Source organism: Archocentrus centrarchus, chromosome 5 (genome assembly GCF_007364275.1).
Source record: "Archocentrus centrarchus isolate MPI-CPG fArcCen1 chromosome 5, fArcCen1, whole genome shotgun sequence".
In the NCBI taxonomy this organism is placed as follows: domain Eukaryota; kingdom Metazoa; phylum Chordata; class Actinopteri; order Cichliformes; family Cichlidae; genus Archocentrus; species Archocentrus centrarchus.
This window is the reverse complement of record NC_044350.1, coordinates 13,140,525-13,166,874: the sequence shown is the minus strand read 5'-3', so window position 1 is coordinate 13,166,874 and position 26,350 is coordinate 13,140,525. Positions and strand designations below refer to the sequence as shown.

Below are 26,350 nucleotides of genomic sequence, written 5' to 3'. Positions count from 1 at the left end.
CCTTTATTTTGCAAGGCTAGTTTTACTCATCAGCCCTGAACAAACCCCACCCATACAGGCCAGAGATAGAGGCTCATATGAGTTTTAAGTCTTGTGGTGTTCATTCTAAAAAAAATGCTAATTTAACCAGTCATAAAGACACAATACCATGAAGAAACTTAAGCCAAGTTTAGCATAAGGTACGCACACCACCCATTACCAAACTTATTCTGCAGCTACCCTGAATGTGAGAAAAGTAAGCATTACACATACTTGTTTTTGTAGACAATAAAAAAAAAAAGAATTCATAAGAAACAAAATGCAGCCTTTTACAATTCAGCACTCTCAAGGGTTTACTTCTGCCTCTACTTTCACGTATTGGGTTACTCTTCTTAATTGGTTGGGAGCTTTAAGACCAAAAGCCAGTTCAGATGGCAATATAACCACAGATTGTGAAAAATATTGTTCTTTGAGATGTTCTCATATGAAAGGTGGATCCTGTGATAAAATCATTGCCACCTCAGGTCCAAAGGGAGTAGGTGTGTCACGACGGCACATAAAAGTCAGCTCTGCTGCAGACTCTGATATCATTTTTCATGTCATTGTCTGTGTAATGATATTTAGGGAAGTTCCTCTGAGAAAGGATACTCTGTCTCAAGACTGAATACCTGTCCATTCCTCCATGCCCTATCTGTTTTGTAAGACAGTCCATTGTACTGTCATACCTATAGTAGTGAGATTAATGTAAACAGTAGACAGTGGTGGGTGCTAAAAAAAATTTTTTTTTTTCAAGCTGCTTTAGACCTTCTGCGCTAACACAACACTAAATGTTTTCAAGGTGGATCCCATTATGGTATTATTAGTATGTGTATTATGAATAATTGTGTTATCAATGTATATTTCCAGAGAAAATTAATTAATTAGTTGCAGTTTCTTTCTCTCTTTTTTTTTGGGGGGGGGGGGGGGGGGGGTCTAATTGATATTTAGCTAAATCATGAATAATCTCATAACAAAATCCTGGAATCCTGGATCGACTCTGTAACATGGATTACTATTTAAACTGCTAATGCCTGTTCTTTTGACAAAAACAAACAAACAAAAATGCTGATATGCAGTGGCGATCAAGTGAAAATAGCACAGGGCCTCAGTGAGGACTAAAAGTGCGCCACGGGGCCAAAAGTCACATCCCAGCCTGTGAAGAGACTGCCATCCTCTGGTGAGCTCTGACGTCCTCTTAAAACTCATGAAACACACCAAAAAATTTGAAAAATTCTAAAAGAGGCTTGAGGTTTTCATATTTCTTGCTCGTCAATTGGTGGCGCAATTTGGTCCCCACCACCACTACCACAAATATCTGAATCGATTCCCATTTATGTGCCATCTTCGAATTTAAAATCGCCATCTGTTTGATTGCATCTAGATCCCGGAGAGTGGACCATTGGTAGGCTACACCACAACTCCAACTGGACGCTACTCTGGGCTGCACCAGAAAACCCCCGACCAGCTCCCTCACCAGGTCTCCCCGGGATCCGTGTTTTGCATCGCTCCTCAATTTGCATTTCTTCCTCAGATTTTCCGTGCGACGGGTTCAGCCGCTCAAAACCAGCGGGCGCTTCGCGGCTCCATTGTACGCGCGCCTCCATTTCCAAAGCAATACGCGCAGAGAGAGAGAGTCTGTGGATTTTTTTTTTGAATAATGTTGCCGAACCTGTAAGAGCAGGGAAACTGAGGACATTTTGATTTACTGATATTTCTGTTGCGCACCTACGGAGACAGACACGTGTCTTCGGGGTAAGCAGAAAGGGCTAGGTCGTGCCAGCAGATTCCATTGTTTATTTTCCCCTTTTGTTTGTTACAAAGGACCGGGTTCAAGCTTGGCGACGAGCTATACATTTCAGTTTGCGCCTTCGTGATAAAGACGCATTTGGAGATGTCGGAAGTGCTGCCTTTCAACGAAGAAAAAATGAGTCATTATGGAAATGAGGGCGACGAGGGACACCTTTCCTTCACCTGTCGTCTTCAAGACACCAACAACTTCTTCAGTGGCTCACAGAATAAACGTCCGCCGAAACTCGGACAAATAGGCAGGAGCAAACGGGGTAATTATATAATTAAGGCGTTTTCGCTTGTATGGTGATGTGGTGAATGCGCACATCGGCTACTGGTGCACCATATTTAAGGGTATTTGCCCGTGAAACCAGATCGGCAGCATTGTTGTCTTTACGTGGTGTTAAGTAGACTTTATGATCAAAGAACCAGTCTGCTGTTTGCATGCGTGTGTAATGTGTGTGTGTGTGTGTTTTAATTATTCTATTCGCATTGCAACACAAGTTGGATGCGCAGTGCGTGCTGCTAAATGCCTTCTCAATGTTGCTCAACAGAGTTGTGCTGATTGTCACCTCCCAAACGAATGGCTGATCGAGTTTTATATGCAGTATGATGGAGATTTTTGTGTTTGCATGATCACGTCAGGTTGGCTGTGTTTGTGCTTTCTTGTGCCCTGCATCCCTGACAATACCTCATTAGATAGTCCTTGAAAATTGAGGCTCAGTTGTGGTGGCACACACATGCAGAGGCAGACACACAGACAGACACAGTTGTATGTACAGTAGTGCACAGACACAGCATTGGCAAACATGGCAAACACAAAGACGTAAAAGAATTGCACCTGTAGGTGCACCGCAAGCACTCACGCATATTCACACCTGCACATTCCCACATATGCATCGGAGGCACTGATGCGCATTCGTGGTTATTCTCTTTTTCTCTCTTTGCATGGGCTCACTCTCTCATGCATGCACGAATCACTTCTGCTCATACAGCTGCAGCACTAATGATTTCGGGCTTTAACACCAGCGTGTCAGTCGATGTTGAATTTTCAAGACGCCACACCAAGATGAGACCCCCCCCCCTCATTAACTCTCTCCCCTGTCATCCACAGTTGTGATTGAGGATGAGAATGGCGACAACGAAGCACAGAAAAATGGAACAGAGAAGACCCCAGCAGAGGCTTAGAGCGCTCAGCTCACCACTCCCCAAAAGACACTCTTTAAATTTTTTATGGCGATATTTACCAGTTTTAATCCAAAGACACTGTATATAAGCACTTTCTCTCATGTGGCAGCAAGCAGCACTTCCACACCCTCCTCTCCCAGTCAGTCATGACTGTCCGGATGACACATGCTGGCAGGGGTGGGAGATGGCAGCAAAGGAGACCCCCAGGTGGACCCCCACCCCCCCACTCCCAACACACACTTAGACAAAGACACACACACACACACACACACACACACACACACCCTCGACTACGGGGTTTCGCCATAAATCCAAACGCAGGAGAAGGGAACGGGGAAAAGGTTGGTGGGGGGGTGAAGGCAGGAGGCAGCGCTGTCGAAATGCAGAAATCAGGGACAGGATACAGAAATAAATCTAATATAAAAACTAAAGCACACAGTTCTCCTATATCTTATCAATCAAACCTGTGGTACCCTTCGTTCTGCTCTTCATTTTGAGCGAGGGCAAATGAACAGCAGTTTGTAAATATGGAAAGGGTAGCCCATATTTTCTTGCACAAAGTGGGAATTGGTAAACTGGTTTGTTCCGTGTTGAAGACTTTATTTATTATTGATCCTTGGGAATATGTCTTTTGCAGTGACTTAAGGCCTGAGGGAGTGTTTCTTTTGTATGTTGAGAAAACTGTGAGCAAACGAGTGATATTTTTTTCACTTAACAATTCTTGATGTTGCCTGAGTGTTTTTTGTTACCATACTTTGCAGCTAATGAGTCATTTATATACCGTGTACCTCCCACCTGTTTGTAAGCTTCCCAGGCTTTCACCTGGATTGGTTGATACTGTAACTTGACTGTACACACCTTATTGATAAAAAAAAAGAACTATTTATATTGCATTGTGCATTATTGTGTGTGCCAAATCTCATGAGGGATATACTGTACCGGATGACTTGTTCTTTTTTTTGTGCTTTATACATTTACTCATTGGGTTCAGTTGTTTTGTTGGGTTGCCATTTTTTTAGGGCTCTTTCTTAAAACACTGAAATACCAACTCATGCATGGCAAATATAAACTCATGCATGCATGGCAGAAATTCTGAAAATCTTGTGTATTCTTGAAGCACCTCGTATACAGCTTTGAATGACAAACCTCGAGAAACAGTCTTAACTCTGCGTTGTACTGTACGATTCACACTGATTTGTACAGTGGCCTAATATCTTGTAATAAAGATTATGACAAAGTACTATTTACTGTTAGTGTTGATTGTGGTTTACAATAAGGAATGATGTACTTGATGTTGCTTTTTTTGTTAAACTGTTTTAAAACTGTAGCAAAAACACAAAAAATATAGTTTTGTATCAGAAAGATAACGACAATAGCAGATAGCTTGGCTAACATTTTGAACATGTTCCTTGTACAGTTTCTCCTGTTGTTATTGGATTGCCTATCTGGCTGCCAAGGAAGGTCAAGTCAGCATTTTCCACTGTGAGAAAGTAGCATCCTCTTCCTTGGAAAAGATCAGATATGGAAGGAGACAGAAATGGGAAGAATGATGAGCAAGTAATCCCATCAAAGAGCTGAAATGCAAACTTTGTAGCGATTTGTTGAAAGGAGAGTTGATGACACTGCTTGGACAACTGCACAACAGACTATGATCTCATGAAGTGCTACAGTACTGCGAATGATTTTGTGGGGAAAATGTACACCACTGCTTCCCAATGCAATAAATGTCTGTTTGCATTTAAAATCTCAGCTTCTCTCTTTAATCAAGTCCTCTCTTAACTCCACTGCCGGAAATGTAAATGGTGCCGGGGCACCAAGGCGTGAGGAACACTGATGAGATGTGACATTTCCAGCTCTGCTGTGGTGACTAAATGATTCATGTTGTGTGATGAGCCTCTGTCAGCGTACAGCATCTTAAACCCGGGCTGCCTGGATCTGTGCTACAAACGCATACATCCAAGCATGCGCGTACAAACAAACGTAGTCACTCTCATGTCCATTTCAGCTCCAACTGCAGGCGAGACTAACATATTGCTAGTCTCTCTCCCTCCCCATCTTGACAGACATGAAAGGGGCTGCCTGAGCCGGGTACCATGGTAACAGATGCACCTTGCACTCGATGGGTGCTGCGGTGGGTTTCAGTGCAGAATAGTCTTCCCCGAGCCTCAGCTTGATACAATCACTAGCTTTAATGGAATGTCCTCCATTCTCTTATCTCTGCCCTCTTAGCTCAAGAACCCCTATTCACTCTGTGGTGTGACCACATTATCCTGCCAAAATAGTCCCTTCCTCCAAGATGGCAGTAAACCATGACAGTGGTGCGTACTGCAGTAAGAGTCTATCCCCTCACACAGCATCAGAGGATGTTACATTTAGGGGTAACTGTTTATGATAGTGTCCTTTCATAGAAAATTACGCAGCGAAAGCTCGATGTGATGAGTTGGACTAAGTTTGGATCTGCTCAGTGTTAAGTAAAACTCACAAGCTATTCCCAAACAATCAAACCGTTAGAGTCTGAGTGACCTAAAACTGCATGGAGAAGATAAAATGGATAAATATTATAATATATATATATATATATATATATATATATATATATATATAGAGAGAGAGAGAGAGAGAGAGAGAGAGAGAGAGAGAGAGAGAGAGAGAGAGAGCTATAGGAGTGTAAGTACTCAGAAGTAGCAATCATTTGAAGTACACAGTCAAGCAAAGGAAACTACAGCTGCAACAAATGTCTCTTTTTCAGAGTTAGAAGAAAGCTTTGTTTTCTGTTTTCCCACAACTTGCTGAACATGAAGCTAAAAAAGCTAAGAACCCATGATTAGTTTAGAAGAAGAAGAAGCGTTATTGTCTGTGTACGAGAATACAATGAAACTTGGGTGATAACTCCCTTCAGTCAGCAGCAGTGCAATATGAACAGTTAGAATATAAATAGCTAAAATATAGTTTAAATAAAAAAATAAAAGAATGAGATGAGATTTATATGGCTATGTACACAGTGCAAACCAGAGAAAAACATAAGAAGTTATTTTAAGAAGAAACTGGAGTTTTTCCTTAATTTGGACCTAATGGTTAACTGAGTTCTTTAATCAACATTAAACACAAGTTTTAAGTCATGTAAAGATTTGTGAAGTGTCAAAACTGAGAGGAAGCTGTGAGAGATCCTGCATTCATGTGGGTGCAAAGCAATAAATAACAGCTCAGTTTGCATTAAAATAGTTTTCTGCACCATGTAAGCCACGACCAAGAGAATATATTTAAGAACAGTGGTCCAAAAAAAAACAATACATACATATACATACATATATATATATATATATATATATATATATATATATATATATATCTCAATTCCAGCTGGAGACAGAAATGCCCTTTGGGGTTGCACCAGGAAGGGCACCTGGTGTAAAATTCTGGTTCATGTAAAAATGAGTTTTGACAACTTTAAGGACTTCTGATGTGTGCTGCTTTGTGTCTAAAAATCCATACTGAATATTATTAGTGTATACACATCCAGCTAGTTAACAATAATAAACTTGGTCATTTGTCTTTCACAAATATTTTGAAGTACAGGTACGTCAAAATGTTAGATAAATAGTACCACTCACTTGTTGACGTACCTCTGAGGGCCACATTGTGTTTGTCATCACAATAGAAATCATTTAGCCAGTTTATATTACACAACTTATTCTTGCCAGCTTATCCATCCATTCTCTTCCGCTTATCCTCTTCAGGGTTGCTGGAGTCTATCCCAGCTGTCATAGGGCGAGAGGCAGAGTACATCCTGTACAGGTCGCCAGCCTGTGGCATTGCTAATACAGATAAAGACAACCATTCACACATTATGGGCAATTTAGAATCACCAATTAACCCAACCCCAGTAACTGCATGTCTTTGGACTGTGGGAGGAAACCAGAGTACCCGGAGGGAACCCACACAAACACGGGGCGAACATACAAACTCCACACAGAAAGGCCCGTGCCAATGTGGACTTAAACCCAGACTTTCTAGCTGTGAGGAAACAGTGCTAACCACCACACCACTGTACTGGTTATGCCAGCTTATATAGCTAATATATACTCACAGATAAACATGCAGTTTTGTCTCAGACTAAGGTTATAGCTTTAGCCAGAGTCCCCCTAAAGTCTTGAAATGTCTCTGTGCAGTTATTTGGGCTATTATTATCTAAATTAACTTTAATCTCAATCATCACTGTGATATGAAAACTGCAATTATAGAATCAACTGGTCAAGACTGATGAAGTTTGACTTTGCCCCAAAAATAAGATTTTCAAACCTTTTAACTCTGGAAGTTATATTTCTACAACCTCCTTTCACACTGCATTTCAATTTCAGGACTTTGTTTCTCTCTCTTATTAAGTATATATAGTTCAGCAGAGAAAGAAGCTAAGTCCTGATGCTGATCACAGAGGTGCAGCAGATATTTCTGACTTTTCCTGGGTGGCCATCACTGCTAAAAGACGCTCAAAAATGCAACATAAGAATGAGCAGATTCACCCTTATTATCATTAATCGTGAGGGGAAGTTTAATTTGCTCAGTTACTATTTGGATAATATTGTGGCAGTTGGGTTTTGTAGTGAGCACTCATGAGAAAGTAATCACCAGTGCTGTGAAAGGGGGCAGATGAAAGTCAAGCTCTGCATAGCTGTTAGGTTACATAAGCTCCGACAGGTGTAGAAGACGAGGCAGAAAGAGGAAGAAGAGGCGCACTGTGAAGGACAGGAAGAGACAAGCCAGAAAGAATGGCAGAGAGAGTATTCACGGGTCGCCAGCAGAAAGGGGGGAAAACCACACCCTGCAAACCCACTGCTAGCCGCGCACACACTCCGGCCTGACAGTTTCTCACACGGCTGTCCCTGCGGAAATTTCAAACTATGCTGCTCTCCACTGCACTCCTGAATCTGACCTTTGTTTCTGGCAGGGAAATACCCACCGTGACCTGACATGCTGAACCACTCCCTGGGAAAATCACCCCCTCTTATTTATTTATTTATTTTTGGCGTGAATCAGTGGGTGTTACATGGCTCAGTAATACAATGTGTGTGCATGCAAATGTCTAAGGCAACATTTGCATTTCGTTCCACTGCATGTGTGTATTTGTGTGGTTGTGCACGCGTGCGTTGATGTTTCTTTTTATTTTGGGTGTGTACACAAAAATATCAGTGCGTACATGTATCTGCGTGGTGGGCAGGCTTATTTGGCAATGGGATCAGGTATCCTCTTGGTGATTGTGACTGCTGGGAAATCACAAGGACAACTGCTGATAAGAAGGAAAGGGGGAAATGCAGTCAGCTATGGGTGGAAAAATAAAATAAATATACCTTTAGATGAATATTCAGTTTGCTCCTGAGTGGGGTTTTACGTCACATTTTTAAAGAGAGCCGTAACCAAAAAAAAAAAACAACTTTGCTATGATATGTTGGTAAAACCCACTTTGGTTGCTTCTAAATCGTGATTACAGATGACGTCAATCGTTTAAGCAAGTTTTCTCTTAGATATCAGTCCAGCTTCTGCTTATCTCCCAAAACCTGAATCCCGCCCAAATTTCTGGCTCTGCGAATGGTGTTCTTTCTTTTCTTTTCCTTTTTTTTCCTTTTGTTGAAAAGGTCCAGGATTAACAGATGGATCTGTCAGGGCAGGGTGATAAAAAATGGACAGACAGCCAAAAAGACAGAGATGGAATGACCACTGCGCATTAACATTAAACACTCTCCATCTCTCGCTGCTTCGCAATGAAAAGTGAGGAGAACTGGAGAAGAGAGAGGAAGAGAAGGAGGAAGGCAGGCGGCTTGGAAAGAGTGGGAGAGCGGCACGAGATGGGGATGAGGAGATAAGAGGGATGGAGGGGAAAAAAGAGAGGGATAAACAAAAGTGAGAGTAGACGTAGAGAGCCAGAGAGAGAGAGAGAGAGAGAGAGAAAGACAGGGGCTCGATATGATGAAATGAATGCCAGGGAGAAACAGTTCAGACCCACCAGATGGTTACTATAGCAACCACATTCCCCAGTCTCTCTCCCCCCCCTCTCCATCGCTCACTCTCCGTCTCTCTGTCTAGTTGCTTTGTTGCTGCTTTAAGTCTGTGGAGAGAAACCAACGGCTGAGAGAGACAGCTTTTTACATTTTGGTGCAGTGGCATCATAAAGCTTTAAAATCAACTTTAAATACTTTGTAGCCACTTGTATACATAGTCCCCCCCCCCCCCGCCCCCATACATTAGTGCGTTTTTTGTTTTTTTTAACAGCATGCCATCTGATGCAGAGGTTTCCTTCCATGCTACAAGTCTCCTACAAAAGCCTAAATGCTGGGAATGGCGGTGCACAGTGCAGGGTCAGGCACAGTTCAAGGCATGACCTTCATAAATGTTTAACCCCTGACCCTTCTTCATCCACAAACACATAAGACATCTACTGCACATATGGAGGTATGAACTGAAATGTGTACACTTCTATAAAGACCACAGCCAGTTTGAAATGCCGCGAGTGATATTCTTAAGCTCAGCAGCAGATCACTACAGTTTCATCCACAGAATGGGCATCGCATGTCTCGTTCAGCATCGTATTTGCCCCTGCACTGAGCAAAAAGCCCCCATTAAACACGTTCTTCCATGCACAAGCATGTGTGCGCTCATGCACAAATGCAGCTCGGCACCACGGATGCACACGCTTACACGTGCACACGCTCTACACACTCACAATTTCAAACTGGGATGCACAACAAAGAGAAGAGCTTGCGGGCCCCCCAGCTAATCTCATGCATGGAGATCATTTTCAAAACAGAACAAAATGGTGGACCATCTCTCTATGGCAGAGTGGGTCTCCACAGGGCCCCCAGGGCGGGATGGCATGTAACTGTGTACGCATGACTCCTGAATAAAAGATGCTGACCTAGATGGAAATCCGCCATTGGTCACTTAATTTGTCCTACAAGCGTGATTGGCTCATGCCCAAACACACATTATAGCGGCCCAATCGAAGACCAAGATAAGTGTTGTGTGCGAACTTTAATAATTTTTTTGCACAGAAATAATGTGCAATAATATAAAGAATATAGATCGTTACAGTTCACACACTGATTGATTGTTCTTCATATCAGCGTCTTTGTCGTTTATCTGCACTTCTGTCCCAGCCCCCACATGAAAGGCTTAATTCTTCTCCTCGGAGGCTTCATCCTGAAACATGAAAACATGAGAGGCGTCTTTCTTTTTTGTTTTTTTGGATGCTCGATCATCAACTAGCCTTACACAGCTTGCAGATGCAGATTGTATTCATGCAATGTGCCAGTGCCGGACCACGTGGGACTAAACACGGTACATATGTCTGCAGGTCTGTGAGCATGAATGAGCCCGACTGAAAGGGTATTTTGTATCAACATTGTACTGAGCCCTTCTACATTATTGATATGCAATTTGACTGCCCGCCATCAATAAATTATTAAGGAATTGAAAATTGTTGAGCCGGGGCTTGACAGCCTTGAAGCTCTTTGGCCCCGGTAGATGAACGAACATGCCCGCATGATTGTCAGTGACTGTTGAACTCCCAACTGCACGAGCAAATTAGAAGTCTGCCTAATCTTTTTTTTTTTCTTTCCAGGTTTTTCAAAGAACTTGGGGCAATTTAGCCCCCACCATGTCTTATGTAATAATCCAGCTGTTTATCGAGTGAGTCGGGTTTGGGGAGAGCTAGGTTTCCCCCTTGAGAAAGGAGGGAGGCTGGATCCAGATGCTTATGGCTGCCTGGCCGACCTTGGGACTGAAACTGTGCTGCATGCTGGAGGCTCAGCTCCAAACTACTGATTCTTTCATCTCACCTCTCTCACATCTCGGTGATAAATTCATCTGCCTAGCTTATTTTTGTACTTAAACAGGTGAACTCACTGGTGAAACAGGTCAAAATGGATAACAACTCTGTTTAAACAACAATAGCCGCAGAAATGCTTGCCTCTTCTTGACTATAGGGGAACTAAATGGCACCTGTCTGTAGCATTCAAAGGTCTAACAAAGTAGTTTTGAAAAATTTAGCTGCAATGACTCAAAAGCATATCTGCCTTACTGTCTTACAAAACTTAGAGTATAATAGGAGAAAAAAACAAGTGGGTACAATTAAATATATGTGAAATACAATTTACATGCTTTAAAATTAATTATTAAACCACTTTAGTTTATAGTTTAAGACACTATATAAATGGCTTGAAAACAGCAGGCCATTGTATCCACATTGAAATTCCTTGTTGATGTCCACTCTGCACCATCAGCCTCTCTGGCTAAGCCTCAGGAATACCAACCAGCAGTCTCGCTCCATCTCCCTCTTCTTCTTGTGCTCTCTCTCTCTTTCTCTCTCTCTCTCTCTTTCAGTATGCTCACTCTTGTTGACAGAAAACAAGTGCTGCATCACCATTTTAATTCTGGCGTGGGTGTACAGGTTCTGTCTTATTTTTTTTCTTACTAGAGATGCATGGAGTGAGCAGGAGAGAAGCCGCACAGAGTAAAGGATCAGGGGTATGAATCTTAATTACGTCTACCAGAAGAAAGTGGGAAGGAGACATCTGGGGAGAAGCCTCCCTTAATCTCCTTTTCTCCCCCTCTTCTTGTCTCTCTCTCACCTATGGATCCGAGCTTACAGCTCGTCTGTGTTTACGGGATTTGTCTCCCTTTGATTTTGATTAATTAGTTGCCAATGGACGACCAAAGACTTGAATTCTGTCACGTTAAAGCCAAAGTGAAACAAACAGAGAAGACAGAGTCCTACTGCTGTTCAGTCTTACATGTGTCCTTGCCTTTATTACACAGTGGGATCATATCTGGCTCTTTTGCATAATGGAACCATATTGGTAACCATATTGAGTGAGATGAATAGTGTGCATTAATTAGTGTGTGTAGCAATATGTGTGTGACTATTAAGACACTCAAATTCTCCATGAAACCTGCAGCAAGCACAGTGTGCTCTGGTGGTTCTTTGAGGTAAAGGTGTATAGTTTTCTCAAAAAAAATATTTTATCAGTGTAGCAGTTTAAAATTTTTGAAAACTCCAGATATTTTGCTCTTTGCCTCACATCAGGTTGTATCTGAAAGCTCAATTACTCATAGTTCATGCAAGGCCACTTTTTTCCATTTGACGTAAATCTAGTACTAAGATATTATAGATACCAACCTATTTGCAACTTGGCATCAGTGCAGGGATACCACTTCCTCTTTTCAAAGTGAAAATATTCCACTGCACAAAGTCAAATAAAGAGAAATGGTGCAGAACATTGTAAATGACAGAACTTCACTCTCAACTTTCTTTTCTCTTGATATTAAATAAAGGCCAAAAAATCCTGAAGATACCCAACACCCAACAGTCCAAAAATGTAATTTATTAACAAAACAAAGAAACTAGAAGAAATTGAATATTAAACTACTGTTCTCAAAAGATAGCACCTCCTAACACTTGCCTTGTGCTTCCCTCTCTCTTATTGTGTTAACAGGAGCCTTCTCTCATGTTAGTTACCTTTTGTTCATTTCTTGTTTTACTTTGAAAGTTATTCTTTAGTTTTCCATCCTCATTTGTGATTTAGCGATTGTCTTTACTGTCATGGTCCTGGTCTGTGCCCAGTGTTTCTGTGTTTGTGGTTCAGGTTTGTCAAGTTCTGGTGTCTTAGTCTTGGTGTCCACTTCCTGTTTTATTTTGGTGAAGTCTTGTTTCTTATGCAGTGTGTTTAGTTTTGCTTCCTCTTGTGTCATCAGTGTCATTGTGTTCCGCTGTGCTCCCTGCTGTTTCCACTGTCCAATGGACAATGGAAGAATGGTCTGATAATCTCACTTCCTTCTACAACAATCAGACAGTAACTGTGTGATGCTATCGTGTCAATATGGACCAAAATATTTGAGGAATGTTTCCTGCACCTTGTTGAATCAAAGCCACAAAGAATTAAGGCAGCTCTGGAGGAAAAAGAGGGTCCAACCTGGTGCTCTTGATGTGTACCTAATAAAGTGGTAATAATAGTGTATAGTATCGTTTTCCCGTTCTTGTTTGTCAGAGCTTCTGTTCACATCTCCTGACATGCTTCCCTGATTGGTGGTTGTTTTTAAAGTACTGTTTTCTTACCTTTTTGTACTTTGTTAATGTTTTGGACTTTGCTCTTAACCAAATAAAAGGGCTGCTTTTGTCCTGCTTTTTGGTGCTTTTCTTCAGTCACCCTGCCATTAAACAAATGTATAGTAGTTATACATGAAGTATAGCCTTTAAAACTGTATTATTGTCTCCAGAGTTCCCATTCTGTATCTGTCCAATACCTCATTTATCCCTTCATCTGTCAGTGCAGCAGCTCTTCAGCTACGTTATGCATAAAGGAAAGCCATTACTTATTTTCTCCCAGATCATCTGCTGAGTCGTCTAAGCCTGTTACCTCTTGTTCAGTTCTGCCTGTCCGTACTTGTTACGGCGTGAGGGCAGCCTGTTGTCTACTGTCAGTCTGCACTGCAGTCCTCAGTAAAAGGATACCTTTGTCTTTACCGCCTGTAAGATTACCATTTGAAGTGAAAACCCCCTCTTTAGAGTGTATTTATATCTTATAATAGATCTGAACCATCTACTGTGGTCAGCCAATCACATAGTGCAAGAATAGATCAGTAATTTTGTTTCATTTGTTCACTAGTTGTTTCTAAGTGCAAATATTTAATAATATCCTTATTATAGGTGGCCTTCAGAATAAAAATAAGCAGTCAGTTGATAATCATAATCCAACACTTTTTGCATTTGCTTTCAGAGCTGAAGTGGTGCTCGATCATCAGTGAACCGCCTGTTTGTTCTTTCACAGTCCAGAACTGACTGTCCAGAACTGACAATATATATATATATATATATATATATATATATATATATATATATATATATATATATATATATATATATATATATATATATATATATATATAACTCCCAGTGGCTGATACTTGTTCCAAATAAAAGTAAATACTTCCTGCTCACTTTGCATTTTCCAGAAGAGACAAACAAGCATGTGCAAATACTTCCCGGCAAATTTATTCGGTGCAATCATGCTGTATAAAACTAAGAGTCTTTTTTAAATTTAATTTAAGAGTCTCCTAACAAAAACAAAAAGCAATCATAAATATCAACATCAGTTTCCAGATGAAGTGGCAAAACACAACACGTCTTTTTTTAACTGAAAAATGTCCCAAATTGAACTCTGTGGTTTGAACTTTAACTTCTGCAAACTTCGACTGTCTGGTAATGCCTTTGCATTTGCATCACTTGCAATTTTTAAATAAAAAGAAGGAGGAGGCAGATCATTGTTTAACCTGAGAAGACAAGTTCAAGCTTGCACTTTGCTGAAGTGTTGCAGTCTAATTTTGTGGCGAATATAGGAGCATATATATTGTACTTCCTACATAAACACTGACACATCGTTAATGTAGGAGCATGGAGGAGTGTTTGAGTGATCTTACATTATGTATTTGTGGGCTGCGTGTTTATCTCTCCTCAGATCGTTCACCACTCTCCTTTGATATCCTTTCTGTCATATTCGACTCTTGAAATGAGTGCTTATGTGGAAATACAAAGTCCTTCTCTCTGTCTCTTCCAAATTCTCTGGAGACCTCAAACCTTACTTTTACTCTTTCAGTTGCCATGGATACCTCTGGTAAGGCAGCTGATTGGAGGCAACAATAAACTCTGCTCTATCAAGCCCCTGACAAAAATTTGTCTCCAAACTGAAGATCTGAGAGTCCCCCTGCATCCTTTCTCACATGCTAACACACCCACTAACATACATATAAACTCGAACTGATGCACACAGAGTTGCTTTGAGTGCTGGGTGTCAGAACAGAACAGACATGAGTGTAATCTGCTCCAGCAAAGTCCAAAGCCATAGTCATCATCTATCTATCCCAGTGGAGATGACAAAATGTGCGAAATCCATTCTGCAATCAATTAAGGAGCAGCCAGCCACAGCAGTCCTGCTCCAGATGTGACCCTGAGTGCTCCTGAATGATCCTTAGTGGAGGCCAACTCTAGTTAATAGCCTAGTTTCCACTAAAGGACTAAACTGGGGTGACTTTGCTGCAGCACTAATTGTGCAACAACAAAAAGTTTGCTCTGCAGAACCACAAGAAGAGCAGAACTATTCATTCTGTGCATTCAAAGAAATGAAGGATAAAGAATCACTGGCACTCATATCAAATCCTTTACAAGTGTTTGATGTATTGAGTGATTTAATTTCAGTTCAGTGTATTCTTGCTACTTCAGAGAAACATCGTTTAGAGGCTGTGGTCGATCCTAGTTCCAAAGAAGTTGGGACACTTTGTAAAATGTAAATAAAAACAGAATTCAATTAATAGCAAATCTCTTAAACCCATATTGTATTCACAATAGAACATATAAAGCATATGAAATGTTTAAACTGAGAAATTGTACCTTTTTAAGAAAAAAAATTTGCAAATTTTGAATATGATGGCTCCAACACATCTTAAAAGGTGGGACCGGGGCAACAGAAGAATGGAAAAGTACTAAAAAGAAACAGCTGGAGGAACACTTTGAATTTAATTGGGTTAATTGGCAACATGACTGGGTATAAAAAAAAGAGCATTATAGAGACATTATAGAGAGAAGTAAAGATAGACAAATATTCACCAATTTGCATCTACAAATTATGGAACAGCTACTTTTGGCTGCTCCCTTATTCGCAAGGGGTCTATGCAGCAGGTTCCATATGTTTGATTTGGCAGATGCCCTTCCTGATGCAATCCCAGAGGGATTTGTGTCTCCTCCTGGGATTAAACAAAGGATCTTTTGTTTGTTAGGCATATGTATAAACCACTACACTATAGAGACACTCATACACAATGTAAAATTGCAAGGACTTTGAATATCTCATTGTTTACATTTTATAATATCATCAAAAGATTCAGAGAATCTGGAGAGAGGTCAAAAATCAATGCCTGATTTTTTGGCCCTTTAGGTGGGATTGCATTAATAAAAACAGGCATGATTCTGATGTGTGGGCTCAGGAATACTTCCAGAAATCATTGCGTGAGCACAGTTCACTGTGCCTTCCACAAATGCAGGTTAAATCACTAACATGCAAAGAAGAAGACATATGTGAACATATCCAGAAATGCTGCTGTCTTCTCTGGGTCAAAGCTCATTCAAAGTGGACTGAGGAAAAGTGGAAAACTGTTCTGTGGTCAGATGGTCCAAAATTTGAAATTCTATTTAGAATCATGGATGCTGGACCTCCGGACTAACGAGGATAGAGACCATCCGGCTTGTTATCAGTGCTCAGTTCAAAAGCCTGGATCTCTGATGGTATAGGGGTGCCTCAGTGCCTGTGGATTTGGCACCTTGCACATCTGGTAAGGCACCATCAGTGCTGAAAGGTAAATACAGGTTTAGGAGCAACATACACTCCCATCCAGACAATGTCTTTTTCAGGGAAGGCATGCCTACTTCAGCAAGAAGATGCTAATCCGCATACTGCCTCTATTACTACAACATGGCTTCATAGTAGAAGAGCCCATATGCTGAACTGGTCTGCCTGCAGTCCAGACCTTTCACCAACTGATAACATTTGGTGCATCGTGAAATGAAAAACAAATAAGTCCCAGGACTGTCGAGCAGCTAGAATCCTCTATCAGACATGAATGGGACAACATTCCTCCTCCAAAAGTCCAGCAGCTGCGCTCCTCAGTTCCCAGATGTTTATGGACCGTTGTTAAAAAAAAGAGGGGATGCTACACAGTGGTAATCATGGCCCTGTCCCAACATTCTTTTCAAAATGACCTTGTTTTTTTTTTTTTAAGGTACATTTTCTCAGTTTAAACATTTTAAATCTTTAAAGGTTTTATGAGACTTGCAAATTCCATTTTCCTTCACATTTTACACAGCGTCTCAACTTTTTTGGAATTGTACAGAAATCGTACAGAAACTCCTAAAATGCAATGATTTACACTTTCAAAGGGATCTTCTTTTATCTTGGAATCCAGCCTTTCTCACTCAGTACTGCTTGCTCCTCTTTAATGATGCTGCAGAAACATGTCTGATTGGATAAAAGTCAGTGAGAAACTAGTTAACTCTCCCTTGAGATAAAACATCTTCCTAAAGAGTTATTGTCGTTAGTTTTAAAACCTTTTTTAAGGTATACTTTAGGGCGTGGCTGTTCTTGTGATTCATAATTTACTACCGCAATGATTATGAGCTTAGTAAAAGACACAGATATAAAGTTTGACTGTTTTACTGACAGGTACACTTTGAGAAAACTTTATGTAAAAGAGGCATGGAAGCTGCTTTTGAGAGTTAAGCCAGTACAATTAGATTAGAGCAGTGCAGAAGGGAGGAGGAAGTCTTTAGAGATCATTTTGTTCAGGGCATGAGCAAGACACATGGCAGGCCTGATTGTACAGCTAAACTCATTAAAGTAGACTAGCTGTATTTAATACCCTTTACTGGCTTCTGGCTGGTTTAGGTTGCAGTTCTGGGGGACATAAATGCAATTTGGGGTTGAGAAACCTTACCAGAGTCTTAGCTGAACTCTTGCGATGCCCCAGCTCCACCTTCTTGTCCAAACATCACTTCTAGCGCCAAAAATGGCAAAAGCAAAAATGCCAAACCAGAGTCGATCCATTTCCTATTAATCCCAAGTTGTTAGCAAATAAGCATAATCTGGCTAATCTTCCTTTCTGACTCTAACCACAGTTTACAAAATGATGTTACTGAAAATGACTTGAAAGTTGTGACTGAGATTTTCCCATAGAGCTCTCTGTAACCTGAAGTCTTTGCAATACAGTTATGAAGTCCCGTTTTGAAGCCTCGAGACAACCGTTTTCACTGTAATGGTTACAGTCAAAATGGTCTTCCCGGTTGGTTGAAAAAAAAAAACCCCAAAAAATTAAATTTCTATAGAATGGAAAGTCTTTTTACAACCACATCTGGCAGCTTGAGACAGAATGCAGTTTTAAGGCACTCTACATTGGCTTTACCTTTCAGATCTATAGGCTACATCCGTGTTTTATAGTGTCTATGTCTGGAAGCTATGTCTGTCTTTTATATACAGTCTATGGGCCTCATTCATTTTCTAAGAATTTTCTTTATCGGGTGCATTTCAACCCATGATCTTTTTCTTAACCTAGCTAATTAGTTGTGCTGCCTAAACTGAACCCAACTGTGACTGAAAACTGAAAATATGCACACTGCACAGAACACAACCTGAACCTAATCTTAATTTAACCCCGTGCTGAGGGAAAACTATTCCTTAAAATACGTTACCTTACAATGCCATGATTCACACAATGTACGTTGTGTACCAGGCTTAGTGTGCATACATAGCAGCAGTGAGCCTATAGAGAGCAATGTGGCTCCCTCTACAGGCTCAAAGGAGTAGTATTTTTTTAGCGATTTAGCCTCCAGTCTTCTGATTTTCAACAAAATATTTCACAACTTTTTTTTTTTTTTTTAATTCCCAGCATTTAATTAACTGTTCACACTTTGACCCCAAGAGCTCCTCACAATTCAGGATTTTATGTGAGGCGGAAAGGATATTTCAAGAAGCTCGGAACTATTATTTTTTGGTGCTTGTGTTCCACCCGGCGACATTGCCAGTTGCCTAGGTGTCCAGAATCGGGATCTGCACGCCATTGTGGAAAAGAGTTACTTACACATTATTGACTCTTAAGCCTGAGCTAGGAATCTCTAGTCGACTTTCCTGAGTATAATAACTGAAGAAGAAACTGCCCCACAATGGCTACGGACTCCTGGGCCCAGGCAGTGGACGAGCAAGAAGCTGCGGCGGAATCGGTAAGTCTTAACTTACGCAACACGAGCTAACCTGTTGTTAGCCTGCTTTGGCCTGGTCTGGCTCAATGTGTTAAAGACATCTAGCGATCCGCTTTTAATGTGAACGGCTGAAATTGTGCAGTGAGAGGGTCGTCAGTGAATAAAGTGGCTCCTGGAGAGGACTGTCTCTGTAGAGTTTCATTAGCTCAAAAACGAAACTACCGGCTTCGCGTCAGAGCTAAGTTAAGTTAGCGCGTGATGAGGTGCTGCGTGCTCAGAGGTTTGATAGCTTTAGCAGCTAACTGGCTAACCGGCATATGAAGGAACGGTGGGGGTGGGGGGTCCGAAATGGGCATACTAATATTATGTATTTTACAATCACTGTATCATAGCTTAGCAACAAAGTCTGAGCTAAGCTGTTTGTAGCCCCGGCAAATACGCTGAAGCGGTCTGCCAAAAACCGGGTTTCTGATCAAATGAAGGTGTGTTTTTTCCGTGGTTTTTTGTTATAATGTAGAGGGACTCCCTCTGGACAGCCTTTTTTTTCCCTTCTGTTAAATCTTTCGTTTTGAACGGTTGTTTTTCAAAAAGTTAACGTGTCAAAACACTGATGGCACATATGGACATCTATTTAAAGTATGGACGTGTAATTTTAAGTTTCAACTTAAAACTGTTAAAGTTTCATCAAGTTTTCTTGATCAGAAAGAAGTTGAATAACGTAAGGAAAATGTCTGTTGTCAAAGCAACATTCCCTGACGGCCAGTGCAATCAACAAATGAAAGTTTATACAAAATTAAACTATTCTGTTTGTTATAAAGCTGTTTTCTCAGCTGTTACATTTTCTGTTTGCCATACTTCTGCCTCTCTTTGCTTAAAATTTCATTCAAATATTGATTTAAAGCCAGAGAAAAAATGCCAACTTTTCTGAGTGTAATGCACTTTGAGATCACAGTTTTCATTGATTATAATGGTAAAACAGTGCATGCCAACGAAGTAGTTAATCGGGTGTGACGTCATTATTATTTGTGCTATATTAGTGTGGTTTTGGTATCAAAATGTAATTTTTTCCATGCTCTTTCTATCTGCATGGGTTTCAGATGTAACTGGAAATAATGAAAATTTTTGTAAGACACCTACTTATATTTAGCCCCACACAAACACAGTTTATTTTGCTCTTCCTTACAGATCGGAAGCCTTCAAATAAAAGAGAAGCCAGAGGAAAATGGTAAGCATGCATATGCAGCTGAATCGGGATAAGAGTCAATATTCAGAAAACCAGGAAACCCAAACATGTACATATTGGCGTTATTTATTATAGGAACGACTGCAAACGCAACAGACTCTGCAGCTGCAAAATCAGAAGGAGAGAAGGCGGCAGATGACGACGACAAAGGTAGGCAGTAAATTATGTGCATGCCTTTAAATATTTTTGGACATTGTTGTTTTTTTTAGGCGATTGCTTGGTTGTCTCTTCTGCTGTAATTTATCTTTCCTCTACCTTGTTGTTTCAGAGGACAAAGCAGCACAGTCTTTATTAAACAAGCTGATCCGAAATAATCTCGTCAACACAACTAATCAAGTGGAAGTTCTTCAGAAGGATCCAAACTCTCCACTTTACTCTGTCAAGTCTTTTGAAGAATTAAGGCTGTGAGTGACTCCCCATTTGTCTGTCTTTTTCACCAAATTGGTCATTGTCAGGTTTAACAGTATTGACGCACATATATGCGTAGCGAGTTCTCACCAAGCAACCCACCTTTACACCCCCCCCCCCCCCCCCCCCCCCCCCCCCCACACACACACACACACACACAATTCTAGTCAACTTTGTGTCTTCACTTGAAACAGACCAGCTTGTAATCAGTTAAATGAGAGACTGACTGGCTGGTCACTGGTCTGGGCCAAGAATGCTGGAAATCAGCCAATTCTGGTCCCTGGCCAGCTAATCGGTGCATCTCTATTTGTACTTTCTCTTTTAAGCCTATCCTCACCACAGTGCGTTTACACAGACTGACGGGGTGCTTCAAGAAAAACTGTGAAACATTTTGCTGAAGACATGGCATTAAATTTTTTCTTCTTGTTCTCTGTACAGTAAACCACAGCTGCTTAAGGGAGTGTATGGTATGGGTTTCAATCGGCCATCCAAAATCCAGGAAACTGCCTTACCGATGATGCTGGCTGAACCGTGAGTGTACTTTACACACTGATATGAAATTTAAGTGTTGTGTTTCTGAAAAGCCACTGAAATCCCTCACTCCAATAACTTATCAATTCACTTAATCCCGAATAACATGTTGCACCTTTCATTCATGGTATTTATTGCCGTCTGTACCTGGGGACTTAATTTCCTATTTCTTGTAGTCCACAGAATCTGATTGCTCAGTCTCAATCAGGAACAGGAAAAACAGCTGCCTTTGTTCTGGCCATGCTCAGCCATGTCGACCCCAACAACAAATACCCCCAGGTGGGTATTAACTTTCGTTACTGTTCAGCAAAGTCAGCCAAGTGATAAGTGTGATTTGTCTTGGACAAAAAAATTCCTACTTCCTCGTGTCGGTCAGTCTTATGTGGTCTCTCACTGTGTTACTGTTTAATGTTTTCTTTTTTCACGTCATCAGTGCTTGTGTGTGTCACCCACCTATGAACTGGCACTTCAGACTGGTAAAGTGATCGAGCAGATGGGCAGATATTACCCTGAAGTCAAACTAGTCTACGCCATTAGAGGGAACAAGTGTAAGGTTTCTCTCATTTCTGCTGTGCTACATCTGTACCATTATATATTGAATTGTTGTTGATATTATTGTGTTCTTATGAGCACTTGTGTGCTGTTTGTGTTTTGCAGTGCAACGGGGCATGAAACTGCAGGAACAGATAGTTATTGGCACACCTGGTACCATGTTGGATTGGTGCAGTAAATTCAGGTTTATAGACCCCAAGAAAATTAAGGTGTTTGTGCTCGACGAGGCTGACGTTATGATCGCCACACAGGGTCACCAGGACCAGAGTATACGCATCCAGAGGTAAGCTGAAACAACCTGATAGTTAGGCCTAATGAGCATACAGCTTAAATAGTTCTTAAAAAAATACTTAATTATGTATGCTTTATGCTTCACTTCTTTGCCACACAGGATGCTGCCTAAAAACTGCCAGATGTTGCTGTTCTCTGCCACATTTGAAGAGTCTGTGTGGAACTTTGCTCAACGCATTGTGCCTGATCCCAACATAATCAAGTTGAAGAGAGAGGAGGAAACACTGGACACCATCAAACAGTACTATGTGTTGTGTAACAGCAAAGAGGAAAAGTTCCAAGCTCTCTCTAATATCTATGGAGCCATCACCATTGCCCAGGCTATGATCTTCTGTCATGTGAGTTGATCTGTAATAAAAAAAAAAAGAGGGACTGTTGGTCTGAAATGTTTTTTTTTGTCATAACCTTATACATTCCTTTTATATGCTTAAATCAGAATTTGCTATTCATCATCATTTGCTGCCAAGTTTTCTCTCTCTTTGATCTAGAACTGAAAAGAGGGGTCTGTAGCATTAACTAACTTAACTGTTAGTTAGGCCTTTTAATCAGGCCTTTTTTTTTTAAACTAGGGAAGGACCGATCTCTGAATCTTTTTATACTCTGACTTTCTGTATAAATATGCAACTAGCTTGCTGGTTAATTGGCTACAGTGCACTTTCCTCTGTTCAATTCAGACAAGGAAGACTGCAGGCTGGCTGGCAGGAGAGCTATCCAGAGAAGGCCACCAGGTAGCGCTACTCAGTGGAGAAATGCAAGTGGAGCAGAGGGCTGCCGTCATTGAACGCTTCAGAGATGGAAAGGAGAAGGTCCTGGTCACCACAAATGTTTGTGCCCGAGGTAAATACTATTATCAGACAGAATTAGGATTGTGTGGTCATGAGTTTTATCTGCCGTGTTTACCTGCTTTTCATTAAAAGAAAATGTTTTTTTTGTAGTTTTTCCAAATCAATGGTACACTGCATGGTCTAAGATACAATACTGAGGAAGCCTACATCCACTACAAATCATAGACTGTATGTAAAAGATGGACATAACCTCCAGCTCTTTAGCAAAAACCTGCATCAATCAGTTGAGAATTTTAAAGAAAACCTATGCTAATGCAAAGGAACGTGTAACTTCTAAGAAAAGTTTGAATGACAGTGGTCCCATCCTGTATGTGGTATGGCTCATATGATCGTTATACATATCTTTCCTGTTATTTGTAAATGTTGATCTACCTATAAATCATGAGCCTAGATAGCTTAATTACTACTAAACTGCTACCAAATATGATTTTAAGCAATGTTTAAAACTACACGTTTTCATGGTCACTGAAAGTGGAAAGGGCACAAGTTTCAACATTTTGCTACAGGTCAGATCCTTTAACCTTCACATTAATATCAATAAAAGGACTTTTAATTGTAAACATTGAAGTGAAGATGGAAATGACTGAAAGGGCAAAGCAATACCTCAAAAGAATGAATGGCCACACCCGCTGTATGCAGCCACAACTTGCAGACTTTTGCCAGTCGTGGTACCAAATGTCCTGATGAGGATTTAAAAAAAATGATATTCAGTAGGATATGATTTAGGGCACAGATGTCTTGTAGTTGACAAGTAACTGCTGTATGAGTATGCAGAGTAGTCAGATTCATCCCTTCTTTGTAATGGCTGCATTTATATAAAAAAAAAAAAAAAAAAAAAAAAATCAGGAAGTAGCCAGAAGACATGAATATAAGTACTTAAATCATATCATCCAGACTGAATGCATTTGACATCAGACTGATGAATGAAATGAAATGGGTTTCTACAGTGAAATACAAATATCAGTGTCGTCCCTATGGACATTGTTTTCTAGTAACTCTTTATTCCACTTGCACCCCTCCCTCCTCCACCTGTTTTTTTTACAAACAGGTATTGATGTAGAGCAAGTTTCTGTGGTGATCAACTTTGACCTGCCAGTTGACAAAGATGGTAACCCCGACAACGAGACATACCTGCACAGGATTGGCCGCACTGGTCGATTTGGGAAAAGGGGACTGGCCATTAACATGGTGGACAGCAAGATGAGCATGAACATCCTCCACAGGATCCAGGATCACTTCAGTAAGTCTCACAGCAGCTGTTTTATTTATTTATTTATTTTTTAAGTTTGTTTTTTAAAACATGTACATAACATCTTTTCCAGCCAAATGTCAGCTCCTCTCTGAACCCATCTCTGTTCTGTGTCCTCTCCCTCTGCAGATAAAAAAATTGAAAAACTGGACACGGATGATCTGGATGAAATTGAGAAAATTGCCAGCTAAAGAAAAAGCTGTATTTGTGTGAAGGACGCCCAGCTTCTTTCCCCCTCTTTGCTGTCCCAGGACTGTACGCTCCTGCAGTGTTTTATTGCTTTTATTTTATTTTATTTGTTTTGGGGTTTTTTTTAGTCGTCGGAGAAAAGAGCAAAACCACACACACAGCATATGTTTACAAGTGGAAATGTCTCCTCTCAGACAAGTGTTTTGTAAGTCTCTGATACATACCCTATTTCACTCTTTGTACTCCTTTAAATAAAGTGTATGAGTTTAATGCTTTGTATTGTGATGCTGTAAAAGCAGGCATAGTTGACTTTTTTTTTCTTTTTTTTTTAAATTTCTTTAATATGTGGATAAGAATAACACTTTTTAGTGGTGGGCGTAGTGGTGGCATGATACAAGCTATTCTGTAAAGAGATTCAGAAAAATCCTAATAGAAAAAAAATATTCATTTTATGTGCCACAAATATTTTAAAGTATAACTGAATGTAACCGTATCATGTGGACTATTACAGCTTTTATCGTGCTTTTTTATGAGTACCAAAATCAGTACAAAGGGTGAAGTTGGGTATGCTGCTCAGAGCTGTAGTTTTGATTGTGTTACTGAAATGGCGAATGGTTGGGGTTCAAGGGTCTATGCAAACTTATCAACCTGTGATAGCTACTATCAAACACTATTAACCTGTATTCACATGACACAAATTAATCCTGAAATAACCTCAGCTTTAGCATCAGGGTGTGTAGTCAAATGCCAAAAAAAGGCTGCCTAGAGTGATAACACATTACTAACTCCAAGTCATGGACATTTAGATGTTTCTGTGTTTAGCCAGTAATTGATCATCTGCCAGCCACACATCTCACACGCATGCTATTTATATCATTTTTAACAACGCCGAAATGGCCATAAGGATGAGCTTGGTGGCACTGCTAAGCATTAGTCATTAGTCTTCTTTCTTCCTTCATCTCATAAAACCAGATTTTTAACTGAAAATGTGACCGTTACGGTGATGTTTCCTTTGTGTCTCACTGTCCCCACTCAATCGTTTCAATCAGGGTTTCAAGTTTGACTTTAGCTCAGCTACATTTCTTCACCCAGACTGTGCTGTTATTAAGGATTGTGAGTTTAAAAATTACGCAATGCCTTCCTCAAGTGCATTATATATACATATGATTTTGTTATTGATATTTAAGCTACTGGGCTTAAATTTCTGACTAACACTTGAAATTTTGATTATATATTGAATTATGGGCGTCTTTAGGATGTGTGAATTATCTTCTTGAAACCAAATGCTGAATTGACTTGAGGACCTATGCTAATCAGATTTACTGTGTTGCTCCAACATGGTCGCAAGGATAGGAAATGTGTACTTGTGTACATATTAAAAAAAAAAAATTGTTAAAAATAGTTTTACTGAATTTTTGAGATTGTCACTTCTAAGAAGTGCAGAAACATTCCTCATAAGGTTCAATTTTGACAGACGCAGCACTTCGAATATGGTGATATTAAATCAGTTAACCTTGCATCAGTTGGATGACTGTACAAAAATCAAGAACAGATATGTGATGTCTGGTGTATTTGATCACTGCGCTGGAACATTAAGACCGGTGACTGGTCAACCTGAACCTTTTACAAACCTCATCTGGCTCCCAGCGGCACAGAGAAGACTGTCGGTGGTAGTGCGGATTTTATGGACTATTTATGGACAACTTGTTGAAAATCACTCAATGAACAGATGCAGCCAAATTAGAAGGAAGTGACCTCAAGTTTGCTGAAAATCCACAGGAATATAGTCTGTGAAGACTTTTGGGTAAAGAAGCAGTGTATGCAGTTTTATTCGGACATTCGGATGTATATGTTATCAGTGAGTGTGTGCACTTTGTCGATCCATAATGTAACGCCACTGTATGAGACCCGTGGACACAAAGCAGTTTTGGCTATAGAACTTCACACTTTTGCCCACATGTTGTACACCTTGTTTGATAATTCTTGACAACCCACAAAACCCATTTATAATTGTGCACATTGCCGAATCAGGCTTAAGGCAAGTTGTCTGTTGTAACCTAAAGATCTTGTGTAGACAGTGATAGGTTCAAGGGATGTGTTCTTCTGTAGCTAAGCTGCGTTCATGGACACAGATATGTACTCTTAATATGTTGAATTAAATGAACATCTAGCTGTTCATATGTATGTCCCTTGTTGGTTTTTTGTGTATGTGTGCAAATCAAGTACAATCGCTGTTAGTAAACAAGTGAATACATATTATA

General features: G+C 40.4%; 2 protein-coding genes across 2 annotated transcripts; both read left to right on the top strand.

Moving 5' to 3' along the window:
- Positions 1-1,397: 1,397 nt before the first annotated feature.
- camk2n1a (calcium/calmodulin dependent protein kinase II inhibitor 1a) lies at positions 1,398-4,703 on the top strand. Its single transcript, XM_030728463.1, has 2 exons — positions 1,398-2,078; positions 2,921-4,703. Exons 1-2 carry the CDS (start codon positions 1,910-1,912, stop codon positions 2,992-2,994), a joined length of 243 nt encoding a protein of 80 aa, XP_030584323.1. The 5' UTR covers positions 1,398-1,909; the 3' UTR covers positions 2,995-4,703.
- A 13,872-nt stretch (positions 4,704-18,575) lies between these two features.
- On the top strand, positions 18,576-26,267 carry ddx19b (DEAD-box helicase 19b). Its single transcript, XM_030728999.1, has 12 exons — positions 18,576-18,802; positions 19,967-20,006; positions 20,100-20,174; positions 20,293-20,428; positions 20,871-20,963; positions 21,140-21,242; positions 21,397-21,511; positions 21,621-21,798; positions 21,907-22,144; positions 22,481-22,643; positions 23,700-23,891; positions 24,030-26,267. The coding sequence occupies exons 1-12, from the start codon at positions 18,746-18,748 to the stop codon at positions 24,089-24,091; spliced, it is 1,452 nt and encodes a 483-aa protein (XP_030584859.1). The 5' UTR covers positions 18,576-18,745; the 3' UTR covers positions 24,092-26,267.
- The last annotated feature ends 83 nt before the right edge of the window (positions 26,268-26,350 follow it).

Excerpts from the sequence above, each read along its gene's own strand:
- ddx19b (XM_030728999.1), top strand. The coding sequence starts at position 18,746 with ATGGCTACGGACTCCTGGGCCCAGGCAGTGGACGAGCAAGAAGCTGCG. Across the intron at positions 18,803-19,966 it reads AAGAAGCTGCGGCGGAATCG|ATCGGAAGCCTTCAAATAAA; the intron begins GTAAGTCTTAAC and ends TCTTCCTTACAG. Across the intron at positions 22,644-23,699 it reads CACAAATGTTTGTGCCCGAG|GTATTGATGTAGAGCAAGTT; the intron begins GTAAATACTATT and ends TTTTACAAACAG.
- camk2n1a (XM_030728463.1), top strand. The coding sequence starts at position 1,910 with ATGTCGGAAGTGCTGCCTTTCAACGAAGAAAAAATGAGTCATTATGGA. Across the intron at positions 2,079-2,920 it reads AATAGGCAGGAGCAAACGGG|TTGTGATTGAGGATGAGAAT; the intron begins GTAATTATATAA and ends TGTCATCCACAG.